The sequence below is a fragment of the Chiloscyllium plagiosum genome, unplaced genomic scaffold, assembly GCF_037043375.1.
Source record: "Chiloscyllium plagiosum isolate Xiang-an unplaced genomic scaffold, Cpla_swu_hap1 HiC_scaffold_44, whole genome shotgun sequence".
Lineage (NCBI taxonomy): Eukaryota > Metazoa > Chordata > Chondrichthyes > Orectolobiformes > Hemiscylliidae > Chiloscyllium > Chiloscyllium plagiosum.
Genome location: NW_028270182.1, coordinates 17,881,392 through 17,901,484, shown reverse-complemented (window position 1 = coordinate 17,901,484; position 20,093 = coordinate 17,881,392). Strand labels below are relative to the sequence as shown.

The 20,093-nt window shown below is 43.4% G+C and overlaps 1 protein-coding gene across 1 annotated transcript in view; it reads left to right on the top strand.

Moving 5' to 3' along the window:
* Positions 1-16,694, top strand: part of LOC122544413 (uncharacterized) — a 267,938-nt gene extending 251,244 nt beyond the window's left edge. The window contains exons 11-16 of the mRNA XM_087982870.1: positions 5,909-5,935; positions 7,926-7,949; positions 8,486-8,512; positions 9,065-9,088; positions 9,626-9,649; positions 16,545-16,694. Of these exons, the coding sequence (XP_087838996.1) occupies positions 5,909-5,935; positions 7,926-7,949; positions 8,486-8,512; positions 9,065-9,088; positions 9,626-9,649; positions 16,545-16,669 (251 nt within the window). The 3' untranslated portion in view covers positions 16,670-16,694. The remainder of the gene's footprint in view (positions 1-5,908; positions 5,936-7,925; positions 7,950-8,485; positions 8,513-9,064; positions 9,089-9,625; positions 9,650-16,544) is intronic.
* Positions 16,695-20,093: the final 3,399 nt, after the last annotated feature.

Here is a 20,093-nt window from a genome sequence, read left to right as displayed (position 1 = left end):
TATTTAACTGTGAAAACAAAATCTCCAGCATCCCAAAGCTTTTCAAAAGCTAGCAGGCCAGTGTAATAGCTAGGGTGGTCTCAGAGACATGGACCTGTCAGTTATTTGACCAGAGCTGAGGTAATCTGTCCGTTTGGAACAGTCACACATTGGCAGGTTCAAAAGATTTGGAATGTTGTCCACGGGGGCTCGGGCATCAATTGCCCAGGCTGAGGGCTTTCAGATCAATAGAGAAGCTGGAACACAATAGAGAGAGTTAGATCAGGGTAGGCCTTTCAGTATCTCCCCCAAACATTAAAGAAACTCTAACCCTCCAACCTGAAGGTAACAGCTCCTGCTGATCAGCTCAGAGCCTTTACTTGAAGTGCTCTGAGCTTTTCTGATCATTGACAATGCTGCGAGTTGGGATATTGTATGTTGTACATATGGAACTATTGCCTTCAGGCACAGTAACACAAATCTCTTTATTCCACAGGACCTTACGGTCATGGTCACCACCACGGTAAATATATCACTTCAATTACCTCATTATCATTTGCTATGAACAAAACGCTGATAACACACAGACTAAGTTGTAGAAGTGTTTTTGTGAAATGTGTACGTGGCCGTGGGCTTTAGAAATCAATGCTGATTTTCCAATGGCCAGGATTGTAACATAAATATTTATAATTTATTAATTTGGCTCTGAACTGAAGTAATCTTGTGAGCCTCCTCTGAACTGCCTCTGATGTTACTACATCTTTCCTCAATTAAGGGGACCGCCCTGTGCACAAGATAGTTGACAGCTGAACCACAGTTGGTGCGAGGGGACATTTGTACACCATCAACTGCAATCCTGAGGGCTCTTGTGCAGCAGTGGTAGTGTCCTGACCTCTAAGCCTGGTGGTGTAATATCTCTCAACAGTCTGGTTTCAAAATACCTAAAAATAGTCTACGCGACGACCTCTTAGCTTTTCTGATCATTGACAACGCTGCAAGTTAGGAATATTGTATATTGTCCATGGAAGCGTTATATCTTCATGTCTGTATTTCCATTTCTGGGGACATGCCAGTGTGCTATAAACTCAGCGACTCCCAAAATCTGTACAGAGAGAGATTATACACCCTCACCCACTGCTTCCTGGAAGGATTCCATCCTTTCTCCCATCCCATTCTCCGTCTCCATCACATATATTCTACTTTCCATAAAGGAGCCTGAGAAAGATCCACCTTCCTCCTCAGCCCACAGTCCCATGTTACCTTGGTGACAGGGCCCTCAGCCATGTTCAATCCATCTCCTGCACTTTCACCCTCACCCATTCCCTTCCCTCCCTCAGCGTTGAGAGGGTGCCCCCTTCCCTCACTTACCACATCAGCCTCCACATCCAACATCTCAGATCCCAGACAGTTGGAATAAAACAGAGGATGTAAAACAAAAGAAAAACTTGTTTACGCTATGAGATTCAAATCTATTCATTAGAAATTAGTAATATGCTTTGGGACAATGTTAAACTAATTTACAAGAGAGGAACTTCAGATTGATCAGATCACAGATTCACCCTTGCCAGCCAATCCTGATTTATAGAGACTCAGTGTATATCACAGAGCTGATCTGGATATAATGTGTCAGGATAAGGAGGTCTCAGTGTATGGTACCTCCCCATTCCTTTGGTGTCAGTGTGTTCGGCTATGTGTTCAATAGATTTACGCCAACGTAGCTGTTTTAAAGTCTATGATGAATCATTCGGAAATGAAGGGTTGCATGTTACAGTGAACACACGTTAGACATTTAAAATGCTGCGTTCCAAAGTATCCTTACCGGCCAGGGCTAACACCAATCTGTTTGCTCCACAGGAAAAGGTGGTTACGGGGATTATGGTAAATATATGATTCCAGTGAATTCCTTGTCCTTCGTTATTACAAAGCACTTGGCTGGCAAGCTATTTAACTGTGAAAACAAAATCTCCATCATCCCAAAGCTTTTCAAAAGCTAGCAGGCCAGTGTAATAGCTAGGGTGATCTCAGAGACATGGACCTGTCAGTTATTTGACCAGAGCTGAGGTAATCTGTCCGTTTGGAACAGTCACACATTGGCAGGTTCAAAAGATTTGGAATGTTGTCCACGGGGGCTCGGGCATCAATTGCCCAGGCTGAGGGCTTTCAGATCAATAGAGAAGCTGGAACACAATAGAGAGAGTTAGATCAGGGTAGGCCTTTCAGTATCTCCCCAAACATTAAAGAAAATCTAACCCTCCAACCTGAAGGTAACAGCTCCTGCTGATCAGCTCAGAGCCTTTACTTGAAGCGCTCTGAGCTTTTCTGATCATTGACAATGCTGCGAATTGGGATATTGTATGTTGTACATATGGAACTATTGCCTTCAGGCACAGTAACACAAATCTCTTTATTCCACAGGACCTTACGGTCATGGTCACCACCACGGTAAATATATCACTTCAATTACCTCATTATCATTTGCTATGAACAAAACGCTGATAACACACAGACTAAGTTGTAGAAGTGTTTTTGTGAAATGTGTACGTGGCCGTGGGCTTTAGAAATCAATGCTGATTTTCCAATGGCCAGGATTGTAACATAAATATTTATAATTTATTAATTTGGCTCTGAACTGAAGTAATCTTGTGAGCCTCCTCTGAACTGCCTCTGATGTTACTACATCTTTCCTCAATTAAGGGGACCGCCCTGTGCACAAGATAGTTGACAGCTGAAGCACAGTTGGTGCAAGGGGACATTTGTACACCATCAACTGCAATCCTGAGGGCTCTTGTGCAGCAGTGGTAGTGTCCTGACCTCTCAGCCTGGTGGTGTAATATCTCTGAACAGTCTGGTTTCAAAATACCTAAAAATAGTCTACGCGACGACCTCTTAGCTTTTCTGATCATTGACAACGCTGCAAGTTAGGAATATTGTATATTGTCCATGGAAGCGTTATATCTTCATGTCTGTATTTCCATTTCTGGGGACATGCCAGTGTGCTATAAACTCAGCGACTCCCAAAATCTGTACAGAGAGAGATTATACACCCTCACCCACTGCTTCCTGGAAGGATTCCATCCTTTCTCCCATCCCATTCTCCATCTCCATCACATATATTCTACTTTCCATAAAGGAGCCTGAGAAAGATCCACCTTCCTCCTCAGCCCACAGTCCCATGTTACCTTGGTGACAGGGCCCTCAGCCACGTTCAATCCATCTCCTGCACTTTCACCCTCACCCATTCCCTTCCCTCCCTCAGCGTTGAGAGGGTGCCCCCTTCCCTCACTTACCACATCAGCCTCCACATCCAACATCTCAGATCCCAGACAGTTGGAATAAAACAGAGGATGTAAAACAAAAGAAAAACTTGTTTACGCTATGAGATTCAAATCTATTCATTAGAAATTAGTAATATTCTTTGGGACAATGTTAAACTAATTGACAAGAGAGGAACTTCAGATTGATCAGATCACAGATTCACCCTTGCCAGCCAATCCTGATTTATAGAGACTCAGTGTATATCACAGAGCTGATCTGGATATAATGTGTCAGGATAAGGAGGTCTCAGTGTATGGTACCTCCCCATTCCTTTGGTGTCAGTGTGTTCGGCTATGTGTTCAATAGATGTACGCCAACGTGGCTGTTTTAAAGTCTATGATGAATCATTAGGAAATGAAGGGTTGCATGTTACAGTGAACACACGTTAGACATTTAAAATGCTGCTTTCCAAAGTATCCTTACCGGCCAGGGCTAACACCAATCTGTTTGCTCCACAGGAAAAGGTGGTTACGGGGATTATGGTAAATATATGATTCCAGTGAATTCCTTGTCCTTCGTTATTACAAAGCACTTGGCTGGCAAGCCTTTTAACTGTGAAAACAAAATCTCCAGCATCCCAAAGCTTTTCGAAAGCTAGCAGGACAGTGTAAAAGCTAGGGTGATCTCAGAGACATGGACCTGTCAGTTATTTGACCAGAGCTGAGGTAATCTGTCCGTTTGGAACAGTCACACATTGGCAGGTTCAAAAGATTTGGAATGTTGTCCACGGGGGCTCGGGCAGCAATTGCCCAGGCTGAGGGCTTTCAGATCAATAGAGAAGCTGGAACACAATAGAGAGAATTAGATCAGGGTAGGCCTTTCAGTATCTCCCCAAACATTAAAGAAAATCTAACCCTCCAACCTGAAGGTAACAGCTCCTCCTGATCAGCTCAGAGCCTTTACTTTTCGCATTCTGAGCTTTTCTGATCATTGACAGTGCTGCGAGTTGGGATATTGTATGTTGTACATATGGAACTATTGTCTTCAGGCACAGTAACACAAATCTCTTTGTTCCACAGGACCTTACGGTCATGGTCACCACCACGGTAAATATATCACTTCAATTACCTCATTATCATTTGCTATGAACAAAACGCTGATAACACACAGACTAAGTTGTAGAAGTGTTTTTGTGAAATGTGGCCGTAGGCTTTAGAAATCAATGCTGATTTTCCAATGGCCAGGATTGTAACATAAATATTTATAATTTATTAATTTGGCCCTGAACTGAAGTAATCTTGTGAGCCTCCTCTGAACTGCCTCTGATGTTACTACATCTTTCCTCAACTAAGGGGACCGCACTGTGCACAAGATAGTTGACAGCTGAACCACAGTTGGTGCGAGGGGACATTTGTACACCATCAACTGCAATCCTGAGGGCTCTTGTGCAGCAGTGGTAGTGTCCTGACCTCTCAGCCTGGAGATCCAAGATTACTCCCATCTGCTCCAGAGTGGTGTTATAAAATCTCTGAACAGTCAGGTTTCAAAATACCTACAAAAAAATCGATATGAAATCCTCTGAGGTTTTCTGATCGTTACAACACTGCAAGTTGCGAAATTTGTGTAAGGTCCATGGAACGGTTGTATTTTCATTTCTTGGGACCCGCCGGCATGCTACAAACTTGGTGGCTTCCACATTCTGTACAGAGAGAGATTACACACCCACACATCCTGCTTCCTGTCAGGATTCCATCCCATTCTCCCATCCCATTCTCCATCTCATCACATCTGGTGCCCCATTTCCTCACTTACCACCACACCAGCCTCCACATCCAACATCTCAGACCCCAGACAGTTGGAACAAAACAGAGGATGTAAAACTAAAGAAAGACTTGTTCACACCATGAGGTTCAAATCCATTCATTAGAGATTAGGAACATGTTTTTGGAAAATGTTAAACTAATTTACAAGAGAGGAAATTCAGATTGATCAGATCATAGATTCACCCTTGCCAGCCAATCCTGATCTGTAGAGGCATAGTATTTATCATAGAGCTACTACTGCAGTTAGGCGGTAGTGTGGGGATTAAAACAAACAAAAAATATATAAACAGGGACTTGCCCTTTGATTAAAAAAAATCACAGAGCTTACAACAACCAACAGAGGGCAGTAAAACAAGGAATAAAGAGGGAAAAATTAAATATGAGGATAAGCTAACCAGTATTAGAAAGGAGGACTGAAAGATTTCTTCAGATATACACAGGCCAAAATAGAGGCCAAAATGGAGAGATAATAGTGGGGAACATGGAAATGGCTGAGAGATTGGTAATTACTTTGCCTCACTCTTCCTGGTGGAATACGTGACTAAGGTCCCAAAAATTCAAGAGAGTAAAGGGGCAGAGCTGAGTACAGAGTGCAAAGACACTTGGGGTTTTTTGATTATCTCAAGATAGACTTGCAGGTTGAGTCCGTATTTAGGAAGGGAAATGCAATGATGGCATTTATATTGCAAGGACTTGATTGTAACAGCTCCTACTGATCAGCTCAGAGCTTTTACGTGAAGCGCTCTGAGCTTTTCTGATCATTGACAATGCTGTAAGTTGGGAATACTGTATGTTGTACATGTGGAACCATTGCCTCCAGACACGCTGACTCAAATCTCTTTGTTCCACAGGACCTTACGATCATGGCCACCGCCACGGTAAATATATCATCTCAATTCCCTTGGTACTGTTTGCTCTGAACAAGACACTGATAACACAAGGGCCAAGCCATAGAAATGTTTTTGTGAAATGTGTACGTGGTCATAGGCTTTAGAAATCGATGCTGCCTTGTCAAAGGCCAGGATTGTGACATAAATATTTATCATTTATTAATTTGGCCCTGAACTGAAGTAATCTTTCTCACTGAAGGAGTAAGGATGGCAAGGCATTAAAACGTGTTGGCAGAATTTACCAAATATGGTAGTTTGAGTCAGTTAGGAAAGTATTAATATTTTGAGGTCCCCGTGTTAATGTGGAGTAAATGAGGGAGCAGGCTGAGTGGAGACTCCTGTAGTGAGATGGTTGATCGCATGTGAAAGGTAGGTCATATGTTCGCAAGATGTAGGAGGGGAATTAGGCCATTCGGCCCATCGAGTCTGCTCCACACTCGATCCTGACTGATGTGCTCATCACCCCCATTTTCCTGCTCTTTCCCCTCAACTCTTCAATCCATTACCAGTTAAACATCTTTCTAACTCCTCCTTAAATTTACTCTCTGTCCCAGCATCCACCCGACTCTGGGGTAACACATTCCACAGATTCACAACCCTTTGGGAGGAGTAGTTTCTCCTCAACTCTGTTGTAAAGTTGCTTCCCGTTATCTAAAGACTGTGACCTCTCGTCCCAGAATGCCCCAAAAGAGGAAGCATCCACTCTACATCGATGTTATCCACACCTTTGATCATCTTGAATACATCCATTTGATCTCCCCTCATTCTTCTAAATTCCAGAGAGTATCGGCCTAAACTGTTCAATCTCCCTTCCTACGACAAACGCCTCATCTCTGGCATCAATCTCGTGAGCCTCCTCTGAACTGCCTCTAATATTACTACATCTTTCCTCAACTAAGGGGACCACACTGTGCACAAGATAGTTGACAGCTGAAGCACAGTTGGCGCGAGGGGACATTTGTACACCATTAACTCCAATCCTGAGGGCTCTTGTGCTGCAGAGATAAGGAGGCCTCAGTGCATGGTATCTCTGCATTGGTGGTAGTGTCCTGACCTCTAAGCCTGGAGATCCAGGATTACTCCCACCTGCTCCAGAGCGGTGATGTAAAATCTCTGACCAGCGTGGATTGAAAATACTTACAAAAAATCTATGTGAAGACCTCTGAGCTTGTCTCATCATTGACAACACAGCAAGTTGGGAATATTGTACAATGTCCATTGAACCATTGTATTTTTATGCCTGTATTTCCATTTCTGGGGACAGACCACACACTATAAACCCAGCGACTCCCAGCATCTGTACAGAGAGAGATTATACACCCTCACACCCTGCTTCCTGTAACGATTCCATCCCAGATGTGTCTCCATCACATCTATTCCACCTTCTGTAAAGGAGCCTGAGAAAGGTCCATCTTTCTCCTCAGCCACAGTCCCATGTTACCATAGTGACAGCGCCCTCAGCCACGTTCAATCCATCTCCTGCACTTCCACCCTCAACCTTCCCTCACTTACCACCACACCAGCCTTCACATCCAACATCTTAGACTCCAGACAGTTGTAACAAAACAGAGGATGTAAAACTAAAGAAAGACTTGTTCGCCCCAATGAGGTTCAAATCCATTCGTAAGACATTAGGAATATGTTTGAGACAATGTTAAACTAATTTACAAGAGAGGAAATTCAGATTGATCAGATTCACCCTTGCCAGCCAATCCTGATTTACAGAGGCTCAGTCTATATCATCGAGCTGATTTGGATATAATGTGTCAAGATAAGGAGGCTTCAGTGTATGGTATCTCCCCATTCCTTTGATGTCAGTGTGTTTGCCTAAATGTTCAACAGAACTACAACCAATGTGGCTATTTTAAAATCTATGATGAATCATTCGGAAATGAAGGGTTACCTGTTACAATAAACACGCATTTAAAATGCTGCTTTCCAAAGTTTCAAGATTAACACCAATCTGTTTGCTCCACAGGAAAAGGTGGTTACGGGGATTATGGTAAATATATGATTCCAGTGAATTCCTTGTCCTTCGTTATTACAGAGCAATTGGATGGCAAGCTGTTTAACTGTGAAAACAAAATCTCCATCATCCCAAAGCTTTTCAAAAGCTAGCAGGCCAGTGTAAAAGCTAGGGTGATCTCAGAGACATGGACCTGTCAGTTATTTGACCAGAGCTGAGGTAATCTGTCCGTTTGGAACAGTCACACATTGGCAGGTTCAAAAGATTTGGAATGTTGTCCACGGGGGCTCGGGCAGCAATTGCCCAGGCTGAGGGTTTTCAGATCAATAGAGAAGCTGGAACACAATAGAGAGAGTTAGATCAGGGTAGACCTTTCAGTATCTCCCCAGACATTGATGAAACTCTCACCCTCCAACCTGATGGTAACAGCTCCTGCTGATCAGCACAGCCTTTACGTGAAGCGCTCTGAGCTTTTCTGATCATTGACAATGCTGCAAAATGGGAATACTGTATGTTGTACATGTGGAACCATTGCCTCCAGACACACTGGCTCAAATCTCTTTGTTCCACAGGACCTTACAATTATGGCCACCACCACGGTAAATATATCATTTTAATTACCTCGTTATCGTTTGCTACGAACAAGACACTGATAACACACGGGCCAAGTCGGAGAATTAATTTTGTGAAATGTGTACGTGGTCATGGGCTTTAGAAATCGATGCTGAGTTTTCAATGGCCTGGATTGTGACATAAATATTTATAATTTATTAATTTGGCCCTGAACTGAAGTAATCTTTCCCACTGAAGGAGTAAGGATGGCAAGGCATTAAAATGTGTTGGCAGAATTTACCAAATATGGTAGTTTGGGTCTGTTGGAAAAGTATTAATATTTTGAGGTTCCCGTGTTAATGTGGAGTAGATGAGGGAGCAGGTCTGAGTTAAGTCTCCTTTAGGGAGATGGTTGATCACATGTGAAAGGTAGCTGACAGCTGAAGGGCAGTTGGTACAAGGGGACATTTGTACATCTTTAATATTAATTAGGAAATGCAGGGTTACATGGTAAAGTTAACCCACGTTAGGCGTTTAAAATGCTGCTTTCCAAAGCATCCTTACCAGTTAGGGTTAACACCAATCTGTTTGCCCCACAGGAAAAGGCAGTTACAGGATTTACGGTAAATATATGATTCCAGTGAATTTCTTCTCCATTTTTCCAGCGCACTTGGATGGCAAGTTGTTTAACTGTGAAAACAGAAGGTCCATCATGCCAAAGTCATTGGAAAGTTAGCTGGCCAGTGTAAAAGCTAGAGTGATCTCAGAGACATGGACCCGTCAGTTATTTGACCAGAGCTGAGGTAACCTGTCCGATTGGAACAGTCACACATTGGGAAGATTAAAAGGGCACAGACGTTTTATGTGTGGGCTTGTGCAGAATTCACCAAGCCTGAGGGTTTTCGGTTTAGTAGAGAAGCTGGAACAAAATAGAGAGAGTTAGATCAGGGCAGATCATTCAATATTGACCCCAGAACATGAGAGACAAGCTCACCCTCCAACCTGAAGGTAACAGCTCCTGCTGATCAGCACAGTGCCATTAAGTGAAGCCCACTGAGCTTTTCTGATCATTGACAATGCTGCAAGTTAGGAACATTGTATATTGTACATATGGAACTATTAGCTCCAGCCACGCTAACACAAATCTACTTGTTCCACAGGACCTTATGATTATGGTTACCACGGTAAATATTTCATTTCAATTATCTTTTATCGGTTTGCTCTGAACAAGACACTGATAACACACAGGCCAAGCTGTAGAATTGCTTTTGTGAAATGTGTACCTGGTGTAAGGATGCACAGGTCAAACCCCTCTGTTAATTAAGTCAAACAGCCAGAAAAGCTCATCTCGTCTCACAATTTGTTAAAGGTTAATGTGAAGCTAATGAGTGACAGACAATTCCCAAATTCCACTATTTAAACTAAAATAACAATTAATTTTCTTAACTCTCATAATAAACACTAAACAGTAACTATTCACAAATCCAAGACCCCCCTTAGAATATAGAACATAGAACATTCCAGCGCAGTACAGGCCCTCGATGTTGCGCCAACCTGTGGAACCAATCCGAAGCCCATCCAACCGACACTATTCCATTCTCATCCATATATTTATCCAGTGACCATTTAAATGTCCTTAAAGTTGGGGAGTCTACTCCTGTTGCAGGCGGGGTATTCCACGCCCATACTACTCTCTGAGTAAAGAACCTACCTCTGCCAGCTGTCCTATATCTACCATCCCTCAGCTTAAAGCTATATCCCCTTGTGCTAGCCATCACTATCTGAGGACAAAGGCTCTCACTGTCCACCCTATCTAACCCTCTGATTATCTTGTATGTCTCTATTAAGTCACCTCTTAACCTTCTCTCCAACAAAAACAGCCTCAAACCCCCAGCCTTTCCTCATAAGACCTTCCTTCCATACCAGGCAACATCCTGGTCAATCTCCTCTACACCCTTTCCAATGTTTCGACTTCCTTCCTATAATCCAGTGGCCAGAACTGTATGCAATTCTCCAAGTGCCGCACCAGAGTTTTGTACAGCTGCAGCATGACCTCATGACTCCGAAACTCAATCCCTCTACCAATAAAGTATTTATTTGTGTAAAATAATAATGCGGGTGGGTTTAAACTGGCTCAGCAGGGGAATGGGAACCTGAGGTGTGGTTGCAGTGCGCAGGAGGATGAGAGTAGGGAGGGCATGGACAGGATCTCACAGTCACAGGGATGTGCTGGCAGACAGCAAGCTGGCTTGAAGTGTGTCTACTTCAATGCCAGGAGTATCTGGAATAAGATAGGTGAGCTTGCAGCATGGATAGGTAACTGGGACTTCGATGTTGTGGCCATTTCTTAGACATGGGTAGAGCAGGGACAGGAATGGATGTTGCAGGTTCCAGGGTTTAGATCTTTCATCAGGGAAGGTCGTAAAAGAAAGGGAGGTGTGGCTTTGTTAGTCAAGGACAGTATAACGGTGGCTGAAAGAACGTTTCTTGAGGGCTCGTCTACTGAGGTGGTATGGGATGAGGTTAGGAGAGGAGAGGTCACACTGCTGGGAGTTCTTTTATCGGCCTCCACCAAGTTCCAGGGATGTGGAGGAGAGGATTGGCAAAACGATTCTGGGCAGGAGTGAAAGAAACAGGGTGGTCATTATGGGGGACTTTAACTTCCCCAACATTGACTGGAAATGCATAACCCTAGTACGTTGGATGGGTCTGTTTTTGTCCAATGTGTGCAGGAGAGGTTTCCTGACACAGTATGTCGAAGGGTCGACAAGAGGGGAGGCCAAACTGGATCTGGTGCTTGGTAATTCGGTTACGTTTAGTTTAGCGATGGAAAGGATAGGTACATGCCATCAGGCAAGAGTTATATATTATAAAGTGATTAGGCAAGACTTAGGAGGCATAGAATGGGGCAGAAAAATGCAGGGGATGGGAACAATTGAAATGTGGAGCTGGTTTAAGGAACAGATATTACGTGTCTTTGATAGGTATGTCCCTGTCAGACAGGGAGGAAGTGATAAGGTAAGGGAACCATGGTTTACTAAAGAAATTGTTATCTCTTGTTAAGTGGAAGAGGGAGGCTTATGTGACGTTGAGGCGAGATGGTTCAGATGAGGTGACAGAGAGTTACAGAGTAGCTAGGAAGGATTAAAGAGAGAGTTAAGAAGAGCAAAGAGAGTACATGAGCAGTCTTTAGCAGGTAGAGTAAAGGAGAACCCTAAAGCATTCTATAAATATGTGAGGAATAACAGGATGACTAGGGTAGAAATCGGGCCGGTCAAAGACAGAAATGGGAAGTTGTGTGTGCACCCTGTGGAGATCAGAAAGGTATGAAATGAATATTTCTCATCTGTTTTCACTCAGGAAAAGGAGAATATTGTAGAGGAGAAGACTGAGATATGGGTTATTAGACTAGAAAGGATCGAGGTTAGTAAGGAGGAGGTGTTATCAATTCTAGAAGGTGTGAAAGTAGATAAGTCCCCTGGGCCAGATGGGATTTTTCTGAGAATTCTCTGGGAAACTAGGGAGGAGATGGCAGAGCCTTTGGCTTTGATCTTTGAGTCGTCATTGTCTACAGGTTTATGCCCTTGTTCAGGAAGGGCAGTAGAGATGACCCAGGGTAATTATAGACCAGTGAGCCTTACTTATGTTGTCGGAAAAGTTTTAGAAAGGCTTATTGGAGATGGGATTTATAATCATCCCGCAAGAAATAATGACAACATGGATTTGTCAAGGGCAGGTCATGCCTCATAAACCTCATTGAGTTTTTTGAGAAGGTGACCAAGCATGTAGATGAGGGTAGGGCAGTTGGTGTGGTGTACATGGACTTCAGTAAAGCCTTTGATATGGTTCCACATGGTAGGCTGATGGAGAAAATACAGAGGCATGGGATTGAAGCTGATATAGCAGTTTGGATTAGAAACTGGTTTTCTGAAAGAAGGCAGCCCGTGGTGGTTGATGGAAAATATTCAGCCTAGAGTCGGTTACTAGTGGTGTGCCATAAGGATCTGTTTTGGGACCACTGCTGTTTGTCATTTTTATAAATAACTTAGACGCAGGCATAGTTGGATGGGTTAGTAAGTTTGCAGATGATACTAAAGTCGGTGGAGTAGTGGACAGTGTGGAAGAATGTTACAGACTGCAGGGGGACTTGGATAAACTACAGAATTGGGCTGAGGGGTGGCAAATGGAGTTCAATGCAGCTAAATGTGAGGTGATTCACTTTGGGAAGAATAACAGGAAGGCAGAGTACTGGGTCAATGGAAAGATTCTTGGTAGTGTGGATGTGCAGAGGGATCTTGGTGTCCATGTACATAGATCCCCCCTGAAAGTTGCCACCCAGGTGGATAGTGCTGTTAAGAAGGCATACGGTGTGTTAGGTTTCATTGGTAGAGGGATTGAGTTCCGGAACCGCAATATCATGCTGCAACTATACAAAACACTGGTGCGGCCATACTTGGAATATTGTGTACAGTTCTGTTCACCTCATTACAAGATGGATGTGGAAGCATTGGAAAAGATGCAGAGGAGATTTACCAGGATGTTACCTGGTCTGGAGGGAAGGTCTTATGAGGAAATGCTGAGAGACTTGGGTCTGTTGTCATTGGAGAGAAGACGGTGAAGAGGGGATTTAATAGAGATATACAAGATGATGAGAGGATTAGATAGGGTGGACAGTGAGAGTCTTTTTCCTAGGATGATGATGTCAGCTTGTACGAGAGGGCATAACAACAAGTTGAGGGGTGATAGATTTAAGACAGATGTCAGAGGCAGGTTCTTTACTCAGAGAGTGGTAAGGGCATGGAATGCCCTGCCTGCTAATGTAGTCAACTCAGCCACATTAGGGAGATTTAAACAATCCTTAGATAAGCACATGGATGATGATGGGATAGTGTAGGGGGTTGAGATTAGATTAGTTCACAGGTCAGCAAAACATTGAGGGCCAAAGGGCCTGTTCTGCGCTGTATTGTTCTATGTTCTAAAAGCTAACACACCGTACGCCTTCTTAACAACCCTATCAACCTGGGTGGCAACTTTCAAGGATCTATGTACACAGACACTGAGATCTCTCTGTTCATCTACACTACCAAGAACGTACCATTAGCCCAGTACTCTGCATTCCTGTTGCTCCTTCCAAAGTGAATCACTTCACACTTTTCCACATTAAACTCCATTTGCCACCTCTCAGCCCCGCTCTGCAGCTTATCTACGTCTGCCTGTAACCTACAACATCATCCATCACAACCAACAATCCAGCGACCTTAGTGTCATCCGCAAATTTACTAACCCATCCTTCTACGCCCTCACCCAGGTCATTTATAAAAATGACAAACAGCAGTGCGCCCAAAACAGATCCTTACGGTACACCACTAGTAACTGAACACCAGGATAAACATTTCCCATCAACCATCACCCTCTGTCTTCTTTCAGCTCACCAATTTCTGATCCAAACCACTAAATCACCCTCAACCCCATGCCCCTGTATTTTGTACAATAGCCTTCCGTGGGGAACCTTATCAATTGCCTTACTGAAATCCATATACACCACACCAATGGCTTTACCCTCATCTACCTATTTGGTCACCTTCTCAAAGAACTCAATAACGTTGTGAGGCATGGCCTGCCCTTCACAAAACCGTGTTGACTACCCCTAATCAACGTATCACTTGTTCAATGATTATAAATCCTATCTCTTATAACCTTTTCCAACACTTTACCCCCAACCAAAGTAAGGCTCACTGGTCTATAATTACCAGGGGTTGTCTCTACTCCCCTTCTTGAAGTTAAAAATGGCACTTGCAGGACTACATTTTATTTTGCTCAAAAACTGCATAAATCCATGTTAGATTCTGTAAATCTGTTTTTTCAATTAGAATCAGTCTGAACATTGTGGCACAGACAGTCTCACACAGGACACCTCACACCTTCAATGTATTATCTGGGTCGCTATGACACCAATTGTTCACTTGAGAATGTAACTTTTAAAAAAAGTTTTGCGATTTACATATAAAAGAACTGAAACCAACATGTTCATTCGAAAAGATGAGAGGCTTAACAAACAATCCAGGTCTTCTTCAATATATAATTTGAGTTACATCACACTGTAAAGTTTTACTATAAATTCTGTGTCTTCCAATCTTATTCTCCACAACCACCTGATGAAGGAGCAGTGCTCTGAAAGCTAGAGCTTCAGAATAAACCTGTTGGACTATAACTTGGTGTTGTGTGATTTTTAACTTTGTCCACCCCAGTCCAACACCAATATCTCCAAATCACCCCTTCTTGAACAAGGGAACATTTGCTATCCTCCAGTCTTCTGGCACTACTCCTGTCAACAATGACAACATAAAGATCAAAGCCAAAAGCTCTGCAATCTCTTCCCTGGCTTCCCAGAGAATCCTAGGATAAATCCCATCTGACCCAGGGGTCTTATCTATTTCAACACTTTCCAGAATGAACTACTTACTTCATTTTTCTTAATTACTTACTATCTGATCCCAACTCTATAAAAAATAGTATGATGTTCCAATAAGCCACTTATTAGACATTACATTAACTAAATCTTGAGCCCACACAGTCTCTGTCTTCTCCACTGTCTTCAATCCTCCAGCTGCTTATCTCCCTTGGTCGCCATCTTTCGGTTTACTTGCGCATGCTTCACATGTAAAGGTACCTTTGATAGAGAGTGTTGTCTAATTTCTTTGAAAGCAAGATGTTAGACGGGCAGTTAGTTCTACAGCAGTTGCACTGTTTTTCAATGGCAGTTGCTCTCCCTCTAACTTTCAAAATACCAGGTTCATATACCCACTACGACACATTAAATTCTTGTAACTTGATTGCATTCCAACTGTCAAAATATGAAAATTCAAATTCCATTGGCTTCTGGTATCGTGGGCGTAATTTGAACTAATTGAATAAATCCAAATTGTTGTCAAAACAGCAACCAAAACTCAGGGATCCATTTCACAGCCAATTGTTACATTTGGAACAGCGTGACCTTTAGCTGGTAGCTGTGGCTCTATTTTACATTCAGAAAAGCACGTTCCACCTTAAAGTGATCATACATGTTATCGACTTTATAACAATCATCATAGGCTTTCGAAATCGACGCTGTTTTTCAATGGCCATTTATAATTTATTAATTTGGACCAGAACTGAAATAATCTTTCCCATTAAAGGAGTAAGGATAGCAAGACATTCAAACTTGTTGGCAGAATTTACTGTGTCTGAAAGGTTGAGTCCAATAGAAAAGTATTAATATGATGTAGGTTTGCTCGCTGAGCTGGAAGGTTCAATTTCAGACGTTTCGTCACAATACTAAAACTGTAACAAACACTACATTGGACAAACAGGCAGAAAACTAGCCACTAGTATACATGAACATCAACTAGCCACAAAAAGGCATGATCCTCTCTCACTAGTGTCCTCACATACGGATGAGGAAGGACACCAATTTGACTGGGACAACACAGCCATTCTAGGACAAGCCAAACAGAGACACGCACGAGAATTCCTAGAAGCATGGCATTCCAACTGGAACTCTATCACCAAACACGTTGACTTGGATCCCAATTACCACACCCTGAGAAAAAGAACAGGAAATGACACAATCATAGAAAGTGACATCACCACCAGAAATGACATCACAAACCCAAGGAAAACCAAACGTATAAATAGAAAGTGGGCTACATCACCAGTGCTTCCTCTGGATGCTCACTGAAGATATTCCCTATTAGGATGACAAAATGTCTGAAAATTGACCTCCTAGCTCAGCAAGCAAATCTACATCCAGAACCTCAACCTGAGCCCCAAATCTTCTCAAAACTCACTAAGTATTAATATTTTGTGGAGTAAATGAGGGAGCAGTATGAGTTAAGTCTCCTTTAGGGAGATGGTTGATCACTTGTGAAAGGTAGCTGACAGCTGAAGTACTGTTGGTGCAAGGGGACATTTGCACACCTTTAATATTAATTAGGAAATGAAGGCTTACACGTTAAAGTTAACCCACGTTAGGCATTTAAAATGCTGCTCTCCAAAGTATCCTTACCGGTCAGGGTTAACACCAATCTGTTTGCCCCACAGGAAAAGGTGGTTACGGGCTTTACGGTAAATATATGATTCCAGTGAATTTCTTCTCCATTTTTCCAGCGCACTTGGATGGCAAGTTGTTTAACTGTGAAAACAGAAGGTCCATCATCCCAAGTTAGCAGGCCAGTGTAAAAGCTAGGATGATCTCAGAGACATGGACCTGTCAGTTATCTGACCAGAGCTGAGGTAACCTGTCCGATTGGAACAGTCACACATTGGGAAGATTAAAAGATTTTGAACATTGCTCATGTGGGCTCGAGCAGAATCTACCACATCTGAGAGTTTTCAGTTTAATAGAGAATCAAGAATAAAATGGAGAGTTAGATCAGGATAGATTTATATATCTACCCCAGAACATGAGAGAAACTCTCATCCTCCAACCTGAAGGTATCAGCTCAGAGCCTGTATGTGACGCTCTCTGAGCTTTTCAGATCATTGACAGTGCTCCAAGTTCGGAACATTGTATGTTGTACATGTGGAACCATTGCCTCCAGACACACTGACACAAATGCCTTTGTTCCACAGGACCTTATGATTATGGTTACCACCACGGTAAATATATCATCTCAATTACCTCGTCATCATTTGCTGCTGACATAGATAACACACGGGCCAAGTCGTACAAGTGTTTTTGTGAAATATGTACGCGGTCATAGGCTTTAGAAATCGATGCTGATTTTTTAATGGCCAGGATTGTGACATAAATATTTATCATTTATTAATTTGGCCCTGAACTGAATTAATCTTTCCCATTGAAACGAGTAAGGATGGCAAGGTATTAAAACGTGTTGGCAGAATATGAAATGTTGGGTCTGATAGAAAAGTATTAATATTTCGAGGTCCCCGTGTTAATGTGGAGTAGATGAGGGAGCAGGTCTGAGTTAAGTCTCCTTTAGGGAGATGGTTGATCACTTGTGAAAGGTATCTGACAGCTGAAGGGCAGTTGGTACAAGGGGATATTTGTACACCTTTAATACTAATTAGGAAACGAAGGCTTACATGTTAAAATTAACCCACGTTAGGCGTTTAAAATGCTGCTTTCCAAAGCATCCTTACTGGTCAGGATTAACACCAATCTGTTTGCCGCACAGGAAAAGGCAGTTACGGGATTTACGGTAATTATTCCAGTGAATTTCTTCTCCATTTTTCCAGCGCACTTGGATGGCAAGTTGTTTAACTGTGAAAACAGAAGGTCCATCATCCCAAAGAAAGTTAGAAAGTTAGCAGGCCAGTGTAAAAGCTAGGGTGATCTCAGAGACATGGACCTGTCAGTTATTTGACCAGAGCTGAGGTAATCTGTCCGATTGGTACAGTCACACATTCGGAAGATCAAAATAAAATTTGCATGTTGTCTAAGTGGGGTTGAATCAGAGTGGTGCTGGAAAAGCACAGCAGGTCAGGCAGCATCCGAGGAGCAGGAAAATCGATGTTTCGGGCAAAAGCCCTTCATCAGGAAAGGGCTTGGCCTATTTGGCTAAGTCTGGGAGGTTTCAGTCTGATAGAGAAACCGGGGAATAAAGTCGAAGGAGTTAGATCAGGGTTGTCCCAGTCAACGAGATGAAAAGAGTGATCATTTTTGAGAAATGCTTTCTGTATTGTTTGTGGGAGAGGACATTCGTGGTGTGACCTGAAAGAGATTTGCAATAGATAGGAGAGAAGTGATGACAAGGCATTCTGACGTGGGGGGCTCCTGGTTCAACGGAACACTTGCAGGAAGCATGTGCACCAGCAATATTGCACATCCCAATATGTTTGCTCACGTGGGCAAAATTGCGTTGTGGATTGTGCACAACAGAATAACTCTACCTCCGAATTTTCAAGGAGGTGATGTTCCATTTCATGGCATGTTTGTCAAGCTTGTGATATCAATCTAAATTGTCGACACAAATATGGTTGTTAAGACACAGCTTTCTAAGTGAGGAATGAGAAATGAGAGAAAGGAACAGCCGGTGGCCATTCAGCCCCTCGAGCCTTCTCCGCCATTAGGATCATGGCTCGTCAGATATTCCTCACAGCCATGTTCCTGCCTTGTCTTGTTCGGAATACTTACTCAATGGTCAGAACACCCCTTCTGCCCTTACTCTTGCAAATATCTTTGACAACTCACCAGAGATGTTGAGATTAGATTCCCTACAGGGTGGAAATAGGCCATTAGGCTCAACAGGTCCACACCGACCCACCGAAGAGTATCCCACCCAGACCTATTCCCCTACCCTACAGTTTCCCCTGACTGATGCACCTAACACTACGGGCAATTTAGCATGGCCAATTCACCTGAACCGTCCATCTTTGGACTGTGGGAGGAAACCGGAGCACCCGGAGGAAACCCACGCAGTGACAGGGAGAATGTGCAAACTCCACACAGACAGTCACCCGAGGGTGGAATCGATACCAGGTCCCTGGCGCTGTGAAGTCCAGCTCCCTGTGCGCTTCCTACAGGCCAGGCTGTCAAGGATGAGAGGGTGTAAGCACCAAATCTGGATCAGTATTCCACGTTTTAAATCTTCTATACACATGACGTCAATGCCGGCCTGTCGTCATGCTCTACTGGACACATGCCGGTCTCACCTGCTGACAGAGGACCTCCCTGTGAGACATCCTCTACAGACAGCAGGTTTCTAAGGGAGATACATTGAGCAGCTTCCTGTGTGAGGTCCTATTCAGACAGCAGCTTTCTAAGGAAGATACATTGAGCAGCTTCCTGTGTGAAGTCCAAAACAAAGAGCAGCTTTCTGAGGGAGATACATTGAGCAGCTTCCTCTGTGAGGTCCTGTACAGACGCAGTTTTCTGAGGGAGATACACTGAGCAGCTTCCTGTATGAGATCCAGCACAGACAGCAGCCTTATGAGGGAGAAACATTGAGCAGCTTCCTGGAAGAGGTCCTGGACAGAGAGCAGGTACTGAGAGAGATATATTGAGCAGCATCCTGTGAGGTCCTGTATAGACAGCAGCTTTCTGAGGGAGATATATTGAACAGGTTCCTGTGTGAGGCCCTGTGCAGACAGCAGCTTTCTGAGAGAGATATATTGAGCAGCTTCCTGTGAGGTCCTGTACAGACAGCAGCTTTCTGAGGGAGATACATTGAGCAGGTTCCTGCGAGGTCCTGTACAGAGAGCAGCTTTCTGAGTGAGATACTTTGAGCAGATTCCTGCGAGAGGTTGTGCACAGACAGCAGCTTTCTGCGGGAGATACATTGAGCAGCTTCCTGTGTAAGGTCATATACAGAGAGCAGCTTTCTGAGGGAGATACATTGAGCAGCTTCCTGTGTAAGGTCCTGTACAGAGAGCAGCTTTCTGAGGTAGATACATTGAGCAGCTTCCTGTGTAAGGTCCTGTACAGACAGCAGCTTTCTGAGGGAGATACATTGAGCAGCTTCCTGTGAGAGGTCCTGTACAGAGAGCAGCTTACTGAGAGAGATATATTGAGCAGCTTCCTGTGTAAGGTCCTGTACAGACAGCAGCATTCTGATGGAGATACATTGAGCAGATTCCTGCGAGGGCCTGTACAGACAGCAGCTTTCTGAGGGAGATACATTGAGCAGC